Source organism: Schistocerca gregaria, chromosome 5 (genome assembly GCF_023897955.1).
Source record: "Schistocerca gregaria isolate iqSchGreg1 chromosome 5, iqSchGreg1.2, whole genome shotgun sequence".
In the NCBI taxonomy this organism is placed as follows: domain Eukaryota; kingdom Metazoa; phylum Arthropoda; class Insecta; order Orthoptera; family Acrididae; genus Schistocerca; species Schistocerca gregaria.
Window position 1 is genome coordinate 364,612,260 of NC_064924.1, and position 24,876 is coordinate 364,637,135.

At 38.8% G+C, this 24,876-nt stretch overlaps 1 protein-coding gene across 1 annotated transcript in view; it reads left to right on the top strand.

The window, feature by feature from the left end:
• LOC126273343 (proline-rich protein 36-like) overlaps positions 1 to 24,876 on the top strand; it is a 179,021-nt gene that overhangs the window by 126,397 nt on the left and 27,748 nt on the right. Inside the window, exon 3 of the mRNA XM_049976890.1 lies at positions 11,883 to 12,131. Coding sequence (XP_049832847.1) covers positions 11,883 to 12,131 — 249 coding nt within the window. The remainder of the gene's footprint in view (positions 1 to 11,882; positions 12,132 to 24,876) is intronic.

The following is a 24,876-nucleotide window of genomic DNA, read 5'->3' on the forward strand; positions in this document are numbered from 1 at the left end:
AATAGGTACCCTACTCATACAGTTGGCAGTGACTTCAATCTACCTTCGCTATGTTGACAAAGATACTTTTTCAGACCATACTTTAGATATAAAACAACTTCCGTAATTGTTCTATATGCTTTCTTTCAAATTATTTTGAACAATTGGTTCACGAGGTTATTCAAATTTTAAATGGTTACGAAAACACAGTTTACCTCTTATCCACAAATAATCCTGATCATCATGACGGATACAGTGATTCGTGAACACACAGTCGTATAGAGGCTCAGTTCCGTAACAAAGAAATTCACCAAAAGTAAGCGCGAAATATATCTATTTATAAAAGCAATTAAAAATTCGGTTGACGTCTTTCTAAGAGACAGTCTTTCCAAACTAAGTAAGTGAAGACTGTATGTGGCTTAAGTTCAAAGAAATAGTATCAACAGCACTCGAGAGATTCATACCAAGTAAATTAATAAGAGACAGAACTGATCCCCCATGGTACACAGAACACGACAGAAAGCTGCTGCAGGAACACCGAAAAGGGCAAGTACAATTTAGACGAACGCAATATCTCCAAGATTGGCGTAGTATTTCTTAGGCTCGAAATTTGGCGCGGATTTCAATGCGAGATGCATTTTATAGGTTCCACAACGAAACTCTCTCTAGAAATGTGGTGGAAAATCCTAAGAGATTCTGGTTCTATGTTAAGAAAATCAGCGGAATGGCTCAGTAAACGATGTGGAGGAGGAGGAGGGGGAGATAAGGGACCCAACCCTTCGGAGCAGGTAAATTCGTGGCAAATGTCCGTGTGCAGGCAGTAGAGATGAAGTTCTTGAGATATGCAACAAAATGGATAAAGTAAGGACTGACACAATCAGATCAGACTGAAAAATATTTTCAGTTCAGGACATAATAGAAGATAACAGAATGAAGTGAAACGATGGTGTCGGTAGAATGGTAGCAAATGTAATGTCAAAGAACAAAAAAAAGAACAAAATAAACAAGAAAAACACCCAGTTTTTGGCAGAATGGAAAAGGAGTATTAGGCAGACTTCGTAAGAAGAGGACTGATGACAGAGACCGGAACATGTGGCTGTAACACCTGCGTCTGTCCTAGGAAGGAGATGACGATAGGAACAGTAAAATTAGGGAAGCTCGTGTTCTGGTCTCAGGCTGCACTTTGTGTTTCACAGAAACAACACGATTCTGGTTGAGATCAAATTGGACAAGCGTGTTTATGCAAAAGTTTCACTCGGGTGCTTCATACTCTGTGACTGAATCAACGTCAACAAAATCTTCTCTACTTACCACTGACTCCGCTGAGAACAAGCAAGCTGTCAATGTAACAGCTATTTTCCATTGTTACTTGAAGTTCGAATCCCTTACATTTCAGAATAAAACATACACCAGCATTTTAAATACACTCAATACTGTTTATAACGACGACTAAGGGACGTACGGGTCACGGTCGTTATAGCCGATAGTCGGCCAAATCGGGTTTTCGCTTTGTTTTTTAGGCTTCCATAGAGTGAACAGGTTCAAAAGTAGCAGAGATACGGTACATCTGCAGTATTTACAATACAGTATATGTGGATAGGGATTGAAGTAGAATTTTCTTTGTGTTGAAGCAGTACGTTCAGCAATAAAATGCCACGAAAATGAAAAAAAAATTGAAACATTCAATAATGTCGAACACGGTCTTGCACAATGAATGAGATAAAACGTCGAGTCTGTTAAAACTTGCTGTATAGTATTATACTCATGAGTGACACAACTTTGTTCGGATTACTGCATTAGAAAAATTCATCAGCAGTTGCAAATGGAAGATACAATATTCCATACGTAAATTATATGGGGACCTACAATTTCCTCCATGTTTCTCTTTAAAATGTTGCACAAATGTGAAGTGCTGTACTAACACATTGAAAATATCTAACACACATAACCACAAAACATCAAATCCGAATGCACAACTATTCCATTTTATTTATTTATTTATTTATTTATTTATGCATTTATTTTACCTGGGAAGATTAGGGTCTTCAGGCCCTCTCTTACACCTAACCAGGCATACTCAGATTGAACGAGTTACAGTTTCTACATAACATTAAGGACATATAGCCTATTATGCAGTATTGATGTTAAAGAAAAAAATAGATATTATAACAGTAGTACAATGATAATTATAACAATAAAAAATAATTATAACAATCAATAATAATAATAATAATAATAATAGTAATAATAATAATAGTAATAATAATAATAATAATGACTATGTATATGAAAGTAAACATACTTTTCTTTTCTGAATGTCAGTCACATTGTTAGTTGGGAATTTTCTCGTTATGTTCTTGCAGCTTGTGAGTTATTCTCATCGAGCAGAGACATAAGACGATAGAATGGGGTGAAAGAGATATATAAGAGGTAGATAGGTTAGAGGAAGAGAAATACTTTTTAAAAATAACGCACATGGAATGTAATTTTCTACTTCTTTACAATCACAGCAAAGAGAGTGTTGTTTAGTTTTCTAACAAGTTACCTTAACAGTGAAATGGAATGCAGTAATGCATACCACGATATACTTCTCTACTTAAGTGAATCAGTTACTTCTGTTTACTTTTTGCATTTAAGATGAGCATACGCTTTTTCATTTGATGATGCACTAGTATGAAAGCATGATTTGAAACCAGCATCTTTAGAAAACAAGAGTTTTCAAATAAGCATTACATTGTTGTTAGTAATCGCCAGACATGTAGGAAATAAGAATTAATATTGGACTTTGTAGCCTATATGTTTGTAATGAATTACGATACGATGTTTTATACGAAAATCTCAATAAGCGATATGTTAATAAGCAATATTTTAGACATAGCGTCTGCATAGGATTTAGATAGCCCCGTCAGATTACACTTTTATAGCCAATACGTCGTTAAATGTGGTACTCTCTCCCGTCGGAGGTTCGAGTCCTCCCTCGGTCATGGGTGTTTGTGCTGTCCTTAGCATAAGTAAGTTTAAGTTAGATTAAGTAGTGTGTAAGCCTAGGGACCGATGACCTCAGCGGTTTGGTCCCATAGGAACTTACCATAAATTTCCAAAATTTAAATGCGATACGATATCTACAGAGACGGAAATACAAACTGTTACACCATCAAGCATCAAATTCATGTTTATCACACTATGTGTACGTGTTCGTCACACCATGGGTATTAAAAGTCTAAACACTCATTTAATTTGCAGTTGATGTTCATCATCAACACCATTACGAGTTGGGACCCAAACAAACCCGAATACTGTGGAATAGGAGGATAGAGCCTCCGTATGTCAACTTGAGGTATTTCTTGCGGGCCTGAACCCATGCTGCGTCAGTTCATGGAGTCTGCAGGCTAGAGGCTGGTATGGAAGCATATATCCCCCCATCGCATCCCAAGCGCCCGTACGTTGCTCACAGCGTTTGTGGCTGGAACTGCGATGTGTATCTCGGCACTATCCTTCTGGAATATGCCATTTCGTTCCTTGGTCATCAAGGGATACGACAACTGGGTGTACTATTCTTCCCACACGCTGACGAGCGTTCAGTCTTCCCTCAATAATTACTAAATCATTGTATTGTCACTTCCAATACCTCTCCATGATTACAAGTGTTGGATATGTTTACTTGCCATGCTCTCTCACTTGTAGACGTCAGTCCAACCGTCCGATCGCCATAGACAGAAGCGAAACTCATCTTTGATCACCACAAAGTTCCACTTAACGCCTCGGTTTGTTATAGTTCTGGACCATGCAAAACTCCTTTGTTTTCGGTAAAGGACGCGAGGCTCAGCTCATCCTACAGTAATTAGTTCCCCACTGTTCGTTGTGACATTCTCCCTGCAAGCTCTGCCGGGGTTTCAGCTGTTGGTATCCGTCTGTTTCTCAGAGACGGCACTGTTATCTCGCTGTGTAGTCATTGACGATGAACACGTACCTACACTTCACACCACACTGTTGTCTTGAATGCAGCTAGCCACATCTAGTAACCTCTCGTTTTGCAAACAGTGCATCACAGCAGACTTCCTTCGTTGTCGATAAAATGCTACCATATCTATCATGACAATGACTCAAATTCCATAAAGCTCAAAGCTGACAATAGGTTTGTTTATAAGTAATTCTTCTGCTACCAATCACAATTTTATTTTTTATTTTTCACATGACGCGTTTCAGGAAATGAATCCCATTTTGAAGTGTGTTCTTTGTTTTGTTTTTGTTTTTGTTATGCCTTTTCTATTCGATGTTGTCGATGTGTGAGGGTCTGCTTCATTTCATCGACTTTACTGCAATATATAAGAAACACGCGATTTTTAGTTTGGTGAATAAAGACAAATTTAGGTTTAAATATACAATAAATGATGTAAATACTCTAAAATCCATAAATAATAAATTGGAAAAAACCAATCCATAATAGTAAGATCACACAAAAGCAATACATTAGTTGTGGTGAAAGAAAAGGAATACATATACATAACACATGAATTTCTTTATGCTAATAATATTCATCACAATGGGAAAGACCCTACCAAACAATTCCAAAATAAAATTGAGGAGCAACTGCAGAACACACATTTCCTATTGACAGAAACTGAACAGACATACCTTACATGGATGAATCCAAAAGCACCACGCCCAAGAGCACAGCCAAAAATACACAAGGATGGAAATCTGATACGTTCCATGGTCAACTCAATAGATAGCCCAGCATAGAAAGTATCACAAAAACTGAATTACATACTGATGATAAATTATACATATGAAGTAACATGTTCCCTAAAAAACTGCTAAAGCACTAAGAACCAGAAAGCTCTCCCAAGATGCTCAGTTTGTATCACTTTACTTTAGCAACCTTTACTCAGACATAATCCTACAAGCAGCTGTAACAGTAATACCAAAGAAACTTTCATACACAGAAATTTTAGAATTTATGGAACTTCTTCAGCTAACATTAAGTTACAACTTTAATGGCAACATTTATAAACAACCAGATGGTCTAGCAATGGAATCATGTATATCTGCTACCATAGCTGACATATACGTAAATCATTTAGAAGAAAAATAATTTAACAACCTCGCATAAAGAAAATTGAATTTTATGGGAGATATGTAGAAGACACACTACTGTTAGAGAAAGGGGATACCAAACACATAACATGTATTGTAAATTACTTGAATAGTCTACACGAGACAATCTAATTTACGGTAGAACGTGAGCAAAATAAGAGCATCAACTTTCTGCACATAAATATTATATGATACAACAACACAATGCAGCATACAGGTCAATGCTACAAAGGGCAACTAAAATACCACTTAACCATGAAAACATGCAACAAGAAAGAAACGTAGTGAAAAATATCACAGTGGCCAATTTTTACAGTGTTATTATGGTTGACACAGTCAGAGACGAAATTAAGAAATACCCAGGTACAAACTGCACCACAGAAGAAAAACAGGAAAACAAATGTATATCTAGTATCCCATTTGTTGGCAATGTATCACAGAAGATCCAAATATTTTCAAAAATCACATAGTCAAAGTTGTTGTTTCTACATCTACTAAGTACAACAAAAACTAATACATAATATAAAGTGTAAATGTAATCCATATTCAGACTCTGGAATATACATGGTAACATGCCAGGAATAATCCATTTTATTCCTATTACAAACAGGCCTAAATTTGAATATTAGATACACAGAGCACATAAAAGCCAACACATACAACAGACACACTACATCAGCTATAGCAACACATACACATAATTAAGGACACCTATTTGGAAAAAAAGAGCAAAGTGTTGAAGTACTCCACCAACTAAATAGAAGATATAAAATGGATTTGCTAGAAAAACTGGAGATATATTCACATTACAGAAAATATGAAGATAAAATATTAAACGAAAAATTTGAAAATGAATCAGTGAATTTCTTGAGATGTTCCGATAGTATACTTAAATAAAAATAGGAACACACAAAAATAAGCACAACTGTAAAATCTATATAAGTAAATTATGATCCATATAGTTAAGGTAAATAATCTCTGTACAAAGCATATCATACTCTGTGGAAGACCTATAATGTCATCTCTGTTAACTACTTGTAGGGACACCCTTGTATTTGTTTTGTTTATTTAAAATATTTTCTATGCTTAAAAGCGTACAACGAGCTGTGTGTGATGTTTAATGTGTGCGAGACTCTCCACAAATGGACCATAAGGAAACTGTATGTACAAATTTTTCCAAATTTCAGCATTAAATTTACAAAAAGATCAACAACCAACTAAAAATGGCGTGTTTCTTATATATTGTTGTAAAGTCCACGAAATGAAGAAGAGTCACACACATCAACAACATCACATAAAAATGACATAACAAACACAAAAAAACACACTTGCAAATGGGAATCATTTCCTGAAACGCGTCGTGTGAAAAATAAAATAAAGAAAATTGTGAATGTTAGCAGAAGAATTATTTATAAACAAACCTATTGTTTTGACGGTCGCAGGCCTTCAGAACCAATTATAATGTATCACATCATTCTCAAAGCTGACGATAAACTGGAAATGTACATGCCTTTATCGTAGTGTGCTGCGATATCGTAGAATGTTGACTTGTTTCATCCAAGGTGTAGTGGTCTTCAGTCTCTGGATTTACATGAGAATTCTGTTGGTGAGTTTGGCCTGTGGAGTCTGCTTATGTGTACATAAAACTTAAGTGCCTCTTTCTAATGTCCGCTGCGATGTTGGAGAACTCTGTGGTGTCCCTGGAGTGAAGCCTCTTTCCATCGTCCGTGAATTTTGGGGCAGTAATTTTGCAAATGATTTTTCTTTCCTGTGTGAGAATTTTCTCAAAGTCGGCCTTTGTGTCTAACTTAAGTGTGTCACTGGCGTATTTTTCCTCGGGTTTAATTACAGTGTTGTACTGGAGAATTTTGGAGCAGGTGGACAGACATTTCTTGTACCCTGTGGTTCGTATAAGGCTCTCTTCGTTTTCAATAACTTAGTGTTTTGGGCAATTTTCTAGTTTCCTGCACATCACCTAGGTACTTAAAGAGTGTGACCCTATAGATCTTGCCATACTTTGTGTTCAAATTTGGAATGTTTAATTTCATGCAGAAGAACTCAGTTTCCTGAAAGGAAATCTGTATCCCTACTTTTTCTTCGCACTCTTTCAGTACTTCTCTCTATCAGGTTGCTGCAGTTTCGTTATCTGTGAGTAGTGCTACATCGTCTGCGAAGGCTAGATATCCGACCTTGGGTCGTCCAAGTTGCATTACCTTCCAATGGCTTTGTATTTGCAGCTCTTTCTCCCATTCCTTGATGACGTTATGCAGCACTAGTTTGAAGACGAGCGGCGGGAGTCCGTCGCCTTGGCGAGCCCCTGTCTTGATCTCAAAGGGTTCGGAAATTTCCCCCTTGAACTTCATCTTAAATGTCGTGTCTGTCATTCTCTGATCAGATCAGTGTCTTGCCGTCCAAACCTGAACAATGACTGGCGGACGATGGAGTCATAGGCCTTCTTGAAGTCAATGAGGGTGCATATGACTGGACTGTTCCTGAGGGCTTTGATTTTCACGGTAGTCTTCAGATTCAATATTTCTTCTGCAAAGGAGTGACCAGAGCGGAAGCCCGCCTGGTAGTCGCCGGTCTTATGTTCCTGGTTGGCTCCATGTTCTTTGGAGTAGGCACGCTGAGAGTACCTTGTTCAAAATGTTCAAATGTGTGTGAAATCTTATGGAACTTAACTGCTAAGGTCATCAGTCCCTAAGCTTACACACTACGTATCCTAAATTATCCTAAGGACAAACACACACACCCATGCGCGAGGGAGGACTCGAACCTCTGCCGGGACCAGTTGCACGGTCCATGACTGCAGCGCCCTAGACAGCTAGGCTAATCCCGCGCGGTCAGACTACCCAGTATGTTACTTGTATTAGTGAGATGCCCCTGTAATTGTTCTCGTCTGTGGGGTAACCTTTTTTGTGCGGGGGAGGATCAGTGCGAATTTCCAGTCGTCTGGCAACTTTTCTGAAGTCCATGTCTCTGTGATGAACTGTGTGAGTTCTCTGAGTGAGTTTGGTCCAAGGTTTATCAGTAGTTCGGCCACTATGCGGTCTTCACCAGATGTCCTGTTGTTGTTGAAGCTCAGAATGTGCCTGCGGACTTCCTCTGGCTTCTGGGGTAGTGAGTCTTAGTGTCTGTTCTGTCTGTAGGTTCTTCGTCTGAGAGTCTCTCTGTGGGTTTTGAGAAATTGAGAAGTTCTGAGAAGTACTATGCCAGTACCTTGCAGTTCTCCTTATGCGTCAGTGCCAATTTTCCGTCACTATTTCCAAAGCAGAGGTTCAGTGGTGTGTATCCTCGGAAGTGCTCTGCAAACGTCCTGTAGAAGTCCCTTGCGTTGTAGTTGCCCAAATTGTCCTCTATAGAGACCAGCTGTTCTTTCAGGTATCTCCTCTTCGATTGTCTAATAATTTTTGCTGTTGCCTGTCGTGTTTCGTTGAATACCTGTAGATTTTCTGGGGTCTTGCTACTGTTGTATTTCTGGTATTCCAATTTCCTGGTGACGAGCGTATTCTCACAATCAGTGTCCTACCTGTGGTGCTTGGTATTCTTGTTCAGAGGAATGAGGGCTTGTGCTTTCTCTGTGATTTTTTTCTGAGATTTTGCCAGTCATTTGTATGTCGTTTTCCCCAAGCCTCATTCACTCCAGTCCGCGATCTTTTTTGTGTAAAATTTCAGTAGGGGAAGCCGGCCGCGGTGGTCTCGCGGTTCTAGGCGCGCAGTCTGGAAACGTGGGACTGCTGCGGTCGCAGGTTCGAATCCTGCCTCGGGCATGGATATGTGTGATGGCCTTAGGTTAGTTAGGTTTAAGTAGTTCTAAGTTCTAGGGGACTAATGACCACAGCAGTTGAGTCCCATCGTGCTCAGAGCCATTTGAACCATTTGAACCATCAGTAGGGGAGTGTTCTTACAAAAATTCTCTTGGGGTGAACTTGACTTTTATGCGTGTTAGGTAATGGTCAGAATCAATGTCGGCTCCCCTGCGTACCTGTATGTCATGGATTACTTTCTGCACTGGCTACGAGACTGTCACATGGTCAATTTGGAACTCGCATAACTTCGGAGTGGTGAACGCCAGGTTTTCTGTGTCTGTGGTATTTTCTGAGGGATGTCGACATGAATTTGAGGTTGTGCTGCTGGCAAAGTTCTGTGAGCCGTGTGCCATTTTTATTGGTGAATTTATGTTCGGGATAATTTCTAACTGTTTTCCTGTGCATTTTTTCTGTGCCAATCTGTGCACTGAAATCGCCCATAAGAAGTTTGATGTCTTTCTTGGGTACTTTGGATAATATTTTCTCAGGGGTTGACCAGAATTTATCTGCGGACTGTGGGTCTCTGTTGTTGCTCTGGTTAGTGGGGAAGTGTGCATTGATCAGTGTGTATTTCTCGTTGTCGCATTGAACACGCATGATTATCAGTCGGTTGTTTACTGGTGCGACTTCTCTGATGGATTTGAGTATGGTATTATGGACCACGATGGCCATCCCCAATTATTGTTATTACCATTATTATTACTGTTATTTTTATTATGGTCTTTTTCTGTAACTGTATCGATGTGGTAATGTATTGTGCACTTGTTCATTGAAAGGTAGTACTATAACTATGGGATGAGTACTAAGAGATAGAGAATTTGTATTTGTATGGTTGTCAATTAACAATCAATGTTCATCCTTAGATAATTTTTTTGGGACATAGTCCTAACAATTATCATTTGGGACCTACATCTAATGTGACAGTATTATTTTATCTCACAGAGTTTTCCTTGTCAATGTTGTTCTGGGTACAGATCCAAGGTAGGATTCGATTATGAGCCCCACGCCCGAAATTATTTTTTTAGTAAAAGCGTTTATGTTTTTACATTTGCGACTTTTTCTAAATGCTCAGTTTATTTTCGGAGAATGTACTAACTAAGTTCTTGTGGTAGGACTACCAGCGTGATTGACAAATGCTGGATGGTCGTTGGCGCATCCGGATATGTTGCAGTACTTCTCCTCAACCCATCTCACACCTGTTCGATAGGGTTTTAGTCTACGGTACGGGCAGGCCACTAAATTCGCCAAATCTCCTCTCATTTCATGAGATCCTTCACCTGAACCATTGGATGCCGTTGTTATCCATACAAATGAAGTCAGGACTGTATGCACCTCTGAAAAGACGCAGTTTGAGAAGGAGTACATTGACACAATAACGATGACCAGATGGTGTACCGTGTTCAAAGACTTGGAAGTCAGTACGCCCATGTAACATCATGAGTCCCCAAACGTTAACACCTGGACAACCAAGACGGTCATGCTCGATAATGGCAGAAGAAACCTCATATAGTGAGAAGTGGGAACACGGAGCGTTCCGTGGAACATTGTCAAACATGATTGTTTTGGTGATCCAGATGTTATGTAGTGGAGAGGCGTAATGTTACGTGAGTGATCGTACTGACATTCAGATCTCACAAGTCAACATTATTGTGACTCTGTACTCCTTCTCAAGTACGTCTTCTCAGGAGTCCATTTGCTCTTCACTTCATTTTTACGTCTTTTCAAGGTTCCATTGGACCCTGACTGCGTTTTTATGGATGAAACTACGCGTCCTCATCGGACAGTGCAGATGAAGGAGCTCTTGGAACCAGAAGACCTTTCCTGAATGGGAGGCCTGCACGTTGCCCAACTTAGCCCCATCTAGCATGTGTGTGATGCTGTAGAACGTCCACATGCACCACCGTTAGTCCAGCAGTTGCCAACCGTGCTATTGGAGGAGTGGAACGCCCTACCACAAGAAAGCCTTACCAATCTCGTGGCCAGCGTGGTAGGACGTACAAAGCATACACGCCAACCTTGATGATCACACATAATTCTGTAACATCATGAATCGTGGTGTCTCTGAATGAGTGTCACTTCTATTCGTCTCATTACCTATTTCTTTCGGTTATCATCTGTAATGTGCAGTAGAAGATCTTTCTATTTATGATCCTAGTTTCATCGAGCTGTGTTACTTCGTAGTGAAACGTGATGCGAACGTTAGTAGTATGAGTACATATTATGTTAACCGCGGCGTGCATATACGTTAAATATTTATTCAACAATACTGTCGTACTGGTGTTCTGTAGCTCTACGTAAACTATGAAATGAAAATGAAGACATCTAAGTTACTGAAAAATTGTTGAGATATCAGTTTATGATTTTCGATTTACGGTTTATTCGTGAAAGTGACGTAGAAAAAGAATGCTACTCGTGCATGTGTGTTCCCAGTTAAAAGAGTCAGTTTAAAAAATTCAAAGAAAATAACCTAGAACAGCGTTGTTAAGCTATTTCTTTAGAGTGATAATAATTTGTTTCATTCATTCACATAGCATTTGTGAATCATCACATAAAAACGTTCGTAGTAATGGCATTTCTGGCTCCAGATGCGGGATAGAATAGCCTGTTAACATTGTCAAAACAATAACGTATTTAACCAACCTCTTACTGAGTACACTGTTCAGTACTCCGGGCTCGGGCACTGGGTGACTGCAGGGGGTCCAGAGCGAATGACAAACACCCTCACGGTCAAAGGCTGCTCTTTCAGAAGGTCATGGCTGCTTACTATCAGAATTTTGGCCCTAATTTTCGCATGGGATCGATTGAGGGGGCTGATGTTTTGCAAGTGGCCTTTTTTGATTCTTAAAACGTGAGTCGTAGTTGAATATGTCCCCTTGTCAGGGTTTTGTCAAGCTTTTGCCCAGAGGTGGCACGTTTGACATGAATTACGAGCAGTAGGACTTCGGTGATTGCATAACTACTAGGTCTCACCCTATATCTCGCGCTTTTTCCTCGTAGAATGTCACTGCTGCGCTTCAGTGCTCCACCGGACGACCCCGCCGTCGATGCCGCCAGGATTGGGCGTCGCAGCCGAAAGCCGCTCGTGTCGGACTCGGGCGCCTCCGCTGGAGCGGCGCGGGGTGGGGGAAGGCGCGCACGCTTCCGGAGGCAGCGGCGTTCTGCCGGCTAGTAGCCGCCGCGACCGCCGCGCCGACCTCGACACACAGCGCCCGCAGATGCCGTGGCGGCCCGCAGCACCTCCAGCCGGTAAGACAAACTACTGCCACCGGGCCTTCTTCGCTCGTACCAGTGCTCTCTGGCGTGATAGCGGGTAACCTCGTGGATGAGGCCCCAACACCTGCTGTTCAGCTGCCGCCTTCTTTCAAATGTGCGTTTGCGGCTTGGAAATGGAGCTATGAAACAATGAAGTTCTTTAACATCCTACAGTTTCGTAATGTCACAGATGCATGAACTATTTTTTGAGAAGAGTGTTTGCAGAAGGATTTCGCGATCCACGAAACAAGATTTTACTTTTTAACTGACTTGTTACATTCTGAACAGCTCGTAGGAATTTAGCTCTTTGTTAACTCGAAAACAAAATCAGTTCCTTCTACTGAACGTTGATATCCACATCCACACTCCGCACTTTTACCGAAGGGGATGTCTACTACCACGACCTCTTCCTCTGTTTCCTATTCCATTAGCACGAGGTGCATGGGAAACATGATTGTCGTCAAAAATTCCTATGAGCCATAATTTCTAGTGATCATTTAGAGAGACGTATCAGGGACGAAGTAATATGTTTCCTGAGTCTTCCTGAAACATAGTCTCTCATCATGTCAACAGTAAACCTCTCCGAGTTGCACAACGCCTCTCTTGTAGCGGTGCAGCCTTGTGACATTTGTCCTTGGTAGCACTTCTACACGTAATTTACTACAGAGGATGATTCCGTGAAGATGTTGCAAGGTTTTTTGGATGCTAAGGCTAGATGCACCTATTTGAGGGAAGGGCCAAGGCCCTGAAGCGACCGATTCGGAGATTATAAGCGGGAATCATTCTGATACCTCTGACAAAGGACTTCTTCTACTGCTATCGCTTTTCTTCCATATTTTTTTAGAACAGGAGCTCTAAAACGCACACGTTAAGAACTCTGAGCACTTGCACACTGGATGTTTCACAGTTAACAATAGTGATCAAGTGCTCATAGTTCTTAAGATATTCACTTTACAGCTCATATTTGTTGGAAACCTTTTTGTTGTTTTGATCTATACTACCACTTCAAAATACGGATACCAAACAACTTGCAGTAGAGGAGGTCCACTATCACAGGTATCAGAAAGATTTTCGCTTATAACTTACGATTTGGTCGTTTCCGGACCACAGTTCCTTACCTCACATTTGTAAATTTACTATCGATTAAAGTTTGCAACATCATCACAGAACAATTCTGTACATCTAAGATCGTAGTTATCCTTTCCCTTAACATTCAGTCTGTCACCATATCTAACATGCTTTCACTATACTACTCCGGTCACTTACCGTTGCTCCTATCTAAATGTGCAACAACTTTTCGTCCTTCCTACCCTAGCTTTCCTCCTTACAACCATGTATGATGTTAGCTCCTTTGTGTCTCCATTATCGCAGCCCTTGATTGAGTAGTAAGTGTAGTGTTACTGCAAATTGCTTTCAAGATACTCCTGACATTCACAGTTGTGCTATGCTAAACATGAAGCAAGGCCTTGGATTTCGTTTACATTGAATCTATACTCAGCAGTAATAGCCGAAGAATGAAACAAAAAATCGCTAAATTCATTAAAGAGCAACGTAGCTATTTTTCAACTGGGACATGGCAAACGCTAAACAGTGCTTATAGGTCCAACAGAGAAATTGTCATTTTGTAAGTTAGCGTGAGAGACTTTCCCTCGGCTTTGAAACTGTAAATCAGTTATAGAGCAAGTAAAATTTATTTCTCCTATAACACTCATCAATGTTACTTTATGAGATGAAATAGAGCACAGATTAGCTGGAAGTGTACTTACAGCCTATATAATTGGAATAGACAACTTTAATGACGTAATTGATACATTATCTCACCAGTGAGGTCATCTTAGAAAAATGTTAGTTTTCGTTAATTGATTAATTCATTAATTGATATGTCAAATAGTCCTAGGCAATGGTTGCGAGATCTTCGTTACATTTATCAGAGTTTATATATCGAAAAGACTGAAATGGAAACTATATGTGGGCTAAACAAGAGTCATTATACTATCATAGAAAACAAGCTATTCATCTATCGATACAGATCTGCTAATGTAATGTGAGATTCTACATTTTGATTACGATAATGTGAAGCTAGGCTTGTTCTTTAATTGTTTGCAATACAGTCATAGGTTATTTTGTTTTCTGTTGGTGCTATTCGTACCTAGGATGTGAAGCTAGTTACAAATACGTCTTGGTCACAGGTACTGTATAAGTATCTAACATCAATATGGAAATCACGTGTCCGCTATCCGCTATTAGTTGTACAGTTAACTTGCATCTCTTCCAGCAGCACTGGTGAAAGATTGAGCATTAAGAAAAACAGATGCTGTTTCCTCCAAGATTTTCTGTTGATATGAAACTTACGAGTTTTGCACTCAATTTTAACAATTTAGCCATGATTCTAATTTTACTTAACTTGCTTTAATCCAGTTTATGGAAAAGTTTCATTACAGTTTGGTCAAGTCCTCCTCTGAATTATACTTTCAAGATCTGTAAGGAATAGTTAGAAGAAGTATCTCTGCTGTTTTACGGCGGTAGCATTGTTGGTATGTTACATAGCACATTATATTGACCTACACGCTAATAACTTATCAGTGTGCCTTGTTTGAAAAATATTGTTTCTGTACTTCAACTATCGGTGAGTTAGTAAGTATAGTGTGAGAAAGAAATTAACATTCTAGTGTGTTAAATGTAATGTAAATGTGGAATCTGTTTCATGAGATTTACCTATTTCTTCTCTACTACCTTTACTTTAGGTATTCATTTACCTTAATCATCTCCTGTTATTTCTTTGTGTCTACATTACTTTTACACTATTTTCTCAATACCTGTATGGTTTTATTCGCAAGATATTCTATCATGTATTGCTGTTACAGCCTGAACCACACGTCGAAGACGAACGTTTTAGTTTTGCCAATTTCATGATAGAATATTTTTTCTACATAATCTTTCAAAATTGATATGCGTTGCCTGTTAATGTACATGGATCAGACAAGTATATTTACAGTATCCGCTTATTTCTTGAATAGTGTTCCATACTAGAAGGATTTTTAGTTGCTTATGCTGAATGAATATTGTAGGTTTATTCCATTCTACGCTTTTGGCAAAATGATATAACTTACGTGAATGGAATGTTACACGAATACTAACAAACTGCACTGTTATGATGGGAATCAGGATCAGATCAGCAGTACTTAAGTACTGTGCAAGACCGGTTTAAAGACACAAACCGCCGCTCTAACAGGTGTGGCGCTTCTAGCGCACCTCTCAAGGTGCACCAGAAGCGCAACAACTGTAAGATTTCTCTACAGGACAATCCGCAATTAGTGTAAGATTTGTGTACAGTGCGTATCACAGTTAGTAGCGAAGACAGACACGGTTGAAAGTGCATGGGGGAAAGGTGAGAGGACAGACGCCAATGATGAGTCCCATGATGTCAGAAATCTTGTCGAATTGGCCCTGATAGAGTGTCAAATTGTAGCTTTTATTTAATTTTTACGGCAACTTCCAAATCAGGGACTTAAAGTGATGAACATAATTTACATTCTAAACTCAAATTTATTTGATGAGGTTACCTTCCATTAGGAACGTGGGTGCAATCAGCGATTGTGATGTCATTTATAAACTGTAGAGCTGAGCAATCAGTCGACCTAATTTTTTTTGCAGGTTTTATTTCGCAAATCCTGATTTCGGCTAGTGCCTAGCCATTAGCAGTGCACTATTTTCTAGTCTCAATGCATGTCAGTTCTCTGTTGTTCTGGTGTCAGTAACTGTGAAGTGTTCTTATCCTAGAGCATATGTTTGGATTCCTGTTTTGTATTTGTTGTAGTCTCAAGTATTTATGACAAATACTTTTACTAACGTCATAATATTCACTGATATTATGTCCTTTCTTGTTTATTCTTGGAAAGGTTTCCTTATCACTACATGTTTTCCATTTACAAATACACTCAATGAAAATAACTAGTCAGAAAATTGCGAAACCATTGTGAAATATATATACATATATATTCTAATGCTCTCTCTGTGACTGATGCCCGAACAACAGGGAACTGACATGTATTGAGAGTAGAAAACAGTGCATTGATAACGGTCAGGCACTAGCCAAAATCTGGATTCGCCAAATAAAACCTGCAAATAATGGACGACTGATTGCGGTGCTCTATAAATTATAAATCAAATTTATTTATTAACTTTTGAGGTTCATAAACATGTTTCAATATCTTTATTTCCAGAATATATACACCTTTTCCCTTCATCAAACTTTGTTATTCACATTACTCTAACTGACACACATACATATTTCTCTCTAGTATTCACAGTGCTAGAGAGAAGTATGTTATTTATATAGAGTGTTCTTATTCTAGAGGAAATGTATTCTCCTAACATGATAGTCTATGCCATTATGCAACATCTTATGGTTATTATTTTAGAAATGTCTTACATTATGCTCCAAAATGTGACTTTTTCTATGTTCTGTTAGATGTATGCTTTTCATTTTATTACATTAAATACAAGTGCAACTGGTCAAGTCTCCATATTTGCCTGGCTTTATATTTACTATGAAAGCTATACAAATCTATAATTCTATTTGCCACTAATGTAATTTATTACTTCTGTAATACATCAAAAAAATTCCTCAGATTTTGGTTTCTCATATTTGTTACCAGTTAGTTCGTTTACTCCTGTTGAATACAAGGTATTCTTCCCTTTATTAACGTTTATCTTCCTGTTGTCTTGCCAGCAAATTCTTTTCTGTCTCCTCATATTTTTGTACTTCGGTGTATATTTGTCTTCACTTAAAGCATATATATCTGAAGCATATGTTTGATTCCCTGTTTTGTATTTGTTCTGTTCTCAAGTGTTTAAGGTAAATACTTTTACTACTGGCATAATATTCACTGATGTTATGTCCTTTCTTGGTTACTCTTGGAAAGGTTTCCTTACCATTACATTTTCTTCCTTTTACACATATGCTGAGTAAAGTCAACTACTCATAAAATTGTGAAGCCTTTGTTATATATATCTTCTGATACACACATATTCATCATAATCAGTTTCCCTGTATATCTTATATAGTTGGTGCTGATAGAATTAATATCACTTGTCCCAATGGAAAAAAAATATATTGGTCAAAGCTGGTTATATTCTATTAAGTTATTCTTTGATTTTCAGCCAAATAATTTAGATTTAGTACCTACATACACTTTTGTATTAGTGATTAAAATAATGTATTGTTCCCTCTGTTAAAATAATGGTTTCCACAGCCACTATTTTGTACATCTCATTTACAGTGTACTGACGATAGTCTTTTTTCACAAGTAATAAGTGTTGTTGCATTTAACAATAAATCAAATATGTGAGTCTCTCAGTGAAATTTAACATTCTGTGGCAACATTCACATAACTGGAAAGCATAATCCTCTTAATAAGACTGTCTTTGAACCAAGATCATCCGTCAATGGAAATTATTCGACTGGATTTGATTGCAGAAGTATCCTCGGTTGGCCAACAAGAACCTCTTTGCAGCTCGAGCTGTCGAAAACACTGTTAAATAAGTTTATGATAAAAGGAACTAACTGAGCTGAGTTCATATCTGGAGAGTCGATCGGAAGTGTAACTATGTAAGTGAAAACTGGTATGCCATCACCCTCATGGTGGGCGTATATTGATGTAGCCCAGGAACAATCACTCTTCAAACCTGTATTTGCAACACCCAAGGAAGTAATGAATTCCACGTAGCTTTGTCTGAAATCTAGTAACCAGATCGCTCTGTAGACTCATACAAGTGCAAATACAAACCACGCTCATAATCGATATTATCAAACGTTGGCTGAAATGAGCGTGTGGTGGTAGGTACTGATCTCGGAAACATGAAACTTTGGTTTTACAGTATATTTTTTCCAAAAGCCAACCAGTTTATTTGTTTCATGTTCCTTGCACTTCACAGCTGAGTGAGGCTTCAAAGCAGTGAGTTATCATATCCATGGTTATGACATGGTATCGTCTCTGTGAATGCCTGTGCGCTTTTCAAGTCTTGTGCACACGAATATCTATTATCATACACAATGTAATGACAACTGTTGGTGTCGATAATAGCTACGGCATCAAGTAATTCATTTCACAACTGACTCTGAATGTATCCCAGTTCCATGCCAACATTAGTGCCAACATAATCTAATTAATATGCTCAGAGTTATTTATTTCCGTTCTTCAATTGTTTCTACACGTTCTAAGTACTCAATTTTCAATAAGTTCCTTATTCGATTTTCCATCCTCCAGGGACTGCAGTTTCAGTTAATAACATACTCCTGTGTTTCGTTCTGGAAAAGAAAACCCTGTAGTGCGATTCGCACAGTTATATATGGCCATATATATACTACCCCTTAAGCATAAGTCGTCGTTCAATGTTGTTAACTAAAATCTGGAAAAATACTTGATCGATTTGCTTCAGAGTTTTAAACTGCAGTGAACATTCGGACATAAGTAAGCGGAATAGATATGTGATATTTAAACAGGTAACAGTTTACCAAAAGAACTCGAAAAGTTCTTGAGCTCATTTACTTCATATTTTTATGCGATACCATTAATGGGCATCTTTATATATTTTGATATTGGCAATATAAGGGACGTCCCACATAAAACAGGTACACTTCACGCTTTAGATACAAGTAACAATGAACTACCTAAAAAGGATAGATAATAATAACCTTAAGCAACAAGTAGTTGCCTTTTTACAAAAGATGTTAGAAGTATCGGTCAGTGAGACGTACAGGTTTTTATGTGAGACAGCCGCGTAAATACATACATATTACGTAAAGGGGACACGTTTTACCAAAAACCTCAAAAAATTCTTGACCGATTTTCTTAAAATTTTGGTATGATATGCTATACAAACACTTTAATTATGGCAGCAGGACATTAAAATACATGGGAAAATTGTGTTTTCTATAAATACGATTTCTCATTACGCATATTGTTAAACAAAAGTTATATACACAATAATGAGCTGTATTGTGTTCTTCCTGGCAGTCAGGTTTCACAGAAAACAGGGAATTTGTATTTTTAGTTCAAATGGCTCTGAGCACTATGGGACTTAACTACTGAGGCCAACAGTCCCAAAGAACTTAGAACTACTTAAACCTAATTAACCTAAGAACTTCACACACATCCATGCCCGAGGCAGGATTCGTACCTGGGACCGTAGCGGTCACTCGGTTCCACACTGTAGTGTCTAGAACCTGTCGGCCACCCCGGCCGGCTTGTATTTATGCTTTATCGATTTATAATTAGAATACTATTACGGATTCCGAATTTGCAGCAATGGTGAACAAATCTCAAGGTTAAGGAGAGGGGTGGAGATGGAGAGAGGGAGGGGAGAAATGGACGTGGGCAGGGGGAAGAAGGAGACGAACAGAAACAGGAGGGAGGAGCAGGAGGAGATGACTAGATAGGAGGAGGAGCCGACTGACAGAGATAGGAGAGCAACTTTTGTATGGTGAGAGAGGAGGAGGAAGACATGGACAAAGAACAAAGAGAGGAAACAGGAGAAGGGCTAGACCAGGGCGGATGAGGGGGGAGGGGGGGGGGGAGAAAGAAATTAACACTTACAACAAATTTCCATACGTTTCTGGCACTTTTGAATCATTGCTGTTCTCGAAAATTCAACATATTAACGAGTTGAACCACCGGCTCGCCAATAAGGATCAAAACGTATGTACTGCACATCACGATGACGTGATACAGATCAGTGCCCTGTTAGATCGAAATATACTCTGTCAGGGCACGGAGTAAAAGATACCGGAGAAACCGTTGGAAGATAACAGTTGGAGACCAAATGAGCTAATTTCCAGAGTTAAAAGTTCTTGAAACTGGAACTTACATCCAGTAACTCACATACTGCCTCCTATAGTTTCTACTTTACTTTTCTAGTGACTGTAAGAGCTCTGCTACAGGGTGTGCGAAGACAGTAAAAGCTGTCAGCCAGCCAGAGAGAGAGAGAGAGAGAGACGAAAGAGAGAGAGAGAGAGAGGCAGCACTGTTGGGAATAGCATGGTGGTTGAGTCGGGGAGGGGGAGTGGAAAGGAGGAGTGTATTGCCTAGTGCCCTGTAGGAGAAATTCTATCTCTTAACGATTACACGGTAGTGTTTCTTGGGTACCTCGAACATGGAAACTCAACTGTCTAAAATTAATATTGATATTTCGGACTCTTATTTGTAAAATATTAATTCAACATTTCAGTTCTCTCAACTATAGGTGAGACGTTGTAATAGTCGCTCTGGTCCATCGTTTTCCTACAGGTCATGTTACACAAATGCGAAACATGCGTTATATCAAGCTGAGTGTTAATTTAATTATTTAATGCAACGTTTATGAGATATTGTTGTTTGAGTTTTTACTGTATGAGATACAGTTGTATGTTTGTATAAACGTATACTCCACCTAGCGTTGTTTTGATGCGAAAGCTTTCAGAAGGTAATGGGAAAACTATTTCGAGACGCAAGAAGAGCAGTAATACCTGACAAAAGCAAAAACTAGCAGAGCTAGTATCAAAATAGTATTACTGTTGTCCAGCATCCACAGTGTCTCGCATACTCGTTCCTCTGCACCAATACCTATACCACGCAAGCTACTTTACGGTGTACCGCAGACGGAACTTCAAGGTCCTCTGCCTGTTGCTCCTTCCCCAGCCCCATTCTCGAATGGTGTGTAGTAAGAATGAGAGTCGCTTAGGCTGCATTACGTACATTAACTGTTGACGAAGTCTGTCATTAATGTTGTCATTCGCGTGCAGTAGCTGCGAGGTCTGGGCGCATTGCCATGGTTAGCACGGCTCCTCCATCGGATGTTCGAGTTCTCCCTCGGGGATGGGTGTGTTGTCCTTAACGTAAGTTAGTTTATTAATTCTGCAAGTAAGGAAATGGACTGTGTTGCTTTATTTAATGTTGTGGAATCGCTCTCTTCACTACCACGGAATTCCTCAGTGTCTCCACTCCCTACCCTTCTGCACACCAATAGGACGGGCTACAGCCCTCAAGTATATCTCCAGTCCTACTTCCGAATAAATACGCGGATCTGTTCTGAATTAAAACTTTCACAGACGATAACTGGGTTATGCATACCGAGGCGCTCTGTTATTATACTTTCAGTCACACTCTTCAACATTAGAGGGTGGTTTCGTTATCATTCCCTCACCATTTTTACAGTCGTGAACACCGGAGGTATATTTGGTTCACCATTACTTTTGTAATAAACAGTTCCTTCGTATGCCAGAAATGTACCATTCATCAGTCACACCGAAAAAATCTGTGAGACCACTCTTCTTCATAACGGAAATTATTTGGGATTATAATACGATAACCATTGAATTACTCTTTTGTTTCTGTTTTATCGTCAACAACGTAAAATCATTATATCTTTTGGAAGGAGAAAGTTCTAAAATCGTGCTTAAGTCAATTTGTTGAAGTCGTTTTGCTTGTATTTATCCACTATGAAATAGCGCAATAGCTTGGCGTTGTACATACCAGCAGACATTAAATCTGACTCGCAAAGGCTAACAACTAATCTGTTCAAAAATTTGTCAGTGGAACCGACCCTCAGTTACAAAATTAATCCGAACTCAGCTTTAATTGTTCACATATCCCTGTTTTATTTAGCAGTTGTATCAGTACGTTACTTTATGTTAGGTGCCAATCCGCTGATTTCGTTATTTGTTTAGTTCCTTTCATTCCATAAGCTTTGAACTATCTCCCACATCAAGCAAATCTCATTCTCTTAAGAGTCTTGAAAATGTTTGTTTTGATTCATTAGCTAATCATCATTACATGTCCTTGCTGGTAACTGTAGTGTAATACTGCTTCATGTTTTTGAAGTTAGCTAGCTATAACTGCCCGCTAGTACAAAATTTTTCGATATTGGGTTAATAAAAATAGAGAAGGTGGTTGTTTTAATGGTTTTTTTTTCGTTCTATGTAGTCTCTCCCTCACTCGAGTAGAACACGCTGTACGTTAATAGAACCATGTGAAACAGCTCGGAAAGTCCTTCCTTGGCACTGAGAAAAATTTGATAAATTGGTATTCTGTTCGTTTCATTTGCATGAACATATATTTTATTGCTGCAGTGGTTAACGGTTTCGAGCTGATTCGCCCATTCTCAAACCACGCAACAAAATTACAAATTAAATATCTTACAGAAAATATTTACAGACAGTATGCATGACTGTTTTACAGATAATTCATGATTACAGACATACCTTGTTATTAAACGCAACTAGTTGCACAATATGATACCAATACGTACGAACTGCTTATCACACAAGGAAGTCAGACTGTGATATACGCTCACTGATATGGCAGCCTGTGTCTACTGATTCACTTCAACGACACAAGCTAAATGACAAATATGATGTTTAGAAGTCACCAGACGCCTTGGTAGGCGTCTCTCACATGCATATGTGAATACGCATATGGGTGCCTGTTAGTTTGCTATGGCGCTGTTGCACCGACCGTCATTTATTGATAATGTTTATATGTCATAGAAAATTCCTGTTTTACATTACAAGAAATGTTAGCATTTTTATAAAAACGTTACCTAACATCCAAATTAAACACGCAAATCCAGGAGTGGACGATTGCCGCGGCGTCTAGTAATAAACCCTGAGCTGTCATTGCAAGGTAAAACATTGTCACCCTATCCCTTGGAATAATAAAACAATATTAAAAGTTATGACATGACACGCAGTAAGTCAATGCTAAACTATAAAATTTCTTTTTTTTCTTATAGATTATTCACATACTGTCCCAATAAATAAAATAAAATAAAGTGAATGACATGAAAAGAGTTGTCTTTTCTATTTACATTATATATGTAACCTTCGGTAACCAATTCCAGTTATGCAAGGAATAAACAATACACAACATGACATTGACCACAACCGGGCACAAACACAATCCATGGTTCGAAGGCCGCAGTCAAAGCCAACGGCTTATTTGTACATTGATAGTACACGCGTAAAATCGTAGGTAAAAGTATTAAGTAAAATTGACATTAATACATAATATCATGAGGTTTGTATTACAATACAAGCATTACAAATATCCTTCATAATATGAAATCTATGAAATGATGCAGTAAACAAGGGAAGTCTTTCGAAGACATTAAAGAAAGCTCGTTTCCAGTAATATATTTTTCCTTCTGGTGAACACCAGGTTCGACTCTGCCTTCTAAAATTAAAGACCATAAATGAAAATCACTTGGGGGCTAACCCAAAACAACTGAATTCTGTTTCGTACATTCAAAACTTTTTGTAATTCTTTTTCACATTAACTTAACGAAACGAGTATCAATAAAATATGTACATGGGTTCTCAGCAGCTCTATCCGCTAATGAATAACACTTTTATGTCGGAAATTTGTGTTGATTATTATAACATCGATAGTAGAACAGTTTTTTAAGGCTGATTTTATAATGTTGGGTACCAAGATTCTCAATTGCTTATTTTGCTCTGAAGATGGTTTACATGTGTTCTAATATAAATATTGGTGGTCAGTTTGTTGTAGAAATTTTTCGTCTAATTGGTACATCAATATATATTCAGACATTGTTTTATACTTCAACTTCAATATTAAAACATCGTTAGCATCATTTGTGATTTCTTTGTCAAATACTTTCTCTTGTTTGAACGCTCCGAAATTGTCATTTGGCGACAACGGCACATAAATTACCAGGAAAACGTTTCCTACGTAGAAACTGCCACTGACATCCGGATGAAACCAATCTATTACTATGAGTTGTTGGCCAATTAACGTGAAAGTAGTCATGATTTCGGACTGCCTGAGTAATAAAGTGGAACTTTTCAGCAAATGAAACTCAGTTGTGCTATAAGTGCCTTGGTAAGTGTCAGCCTATTAGATATTATCGCTGTGTGTATGGCGAAGGTAAGACAATTAATATTGCCGAGAATGGTGATTATACTGTTACAAGTTTGCGAAAAATTAATTGGTGCTCTGGATACGTACAGATCTTCGTACAGTGTTGTCTTGCAGGGACTACTATGATGACCCAAACCCAAGCCTGTCTATTGCAGTTCTTTGTAAGAAGCGTAAACAGCTTGAATCTACCTGTCACTGTATAATTGTCCATATATTGTCTCATGGAGAGCAAATATACTTGTTTCAGATATCCTATGGCAAGATGCTGTTGGTAAGCTGGGATAAACACGAGACCGTGGTGCTGTCGCACCTGTTCCGCTACTTCTCTGGAGAGGCCTTCGTGGACGTGACGGTGTGGTGTCCCGGACGCCGCTTCAAGGCACATCGAGTCATATTGTCTGCCTGCAGTGCCTACCTAGAGGTGAGCCACCGGAACAAACTCGAAGAGGCTCCATTACGTGGACGTGTGTACAGCCACAGACAGCACTTAAAACATTCATCTCCGTATTGGGGTGACACCTGTGGACTGTAAAACATCATTTCGTATTTATACTTGTCAGCTCATAATTGTTTCCAGAGAACATGAAGGCCATATTCCGTACTGTACAGTTGATGGCGTCGCCACAATGTTTTATTCGGGATGAGGGAAGCTACAAAATTCAGCTATTGTTGAATAGGAAATTGTTCCCATGTTTTTGAACTTTAATAGCTTTTACACTCTGCTCATCACTGACAAATTGTTTGATACACGTAATCTACCGCTCAAATAACTTCTTAACGAAAGTCGTAATCACGAAGGTAAATTTTTTAAATTGATTGCA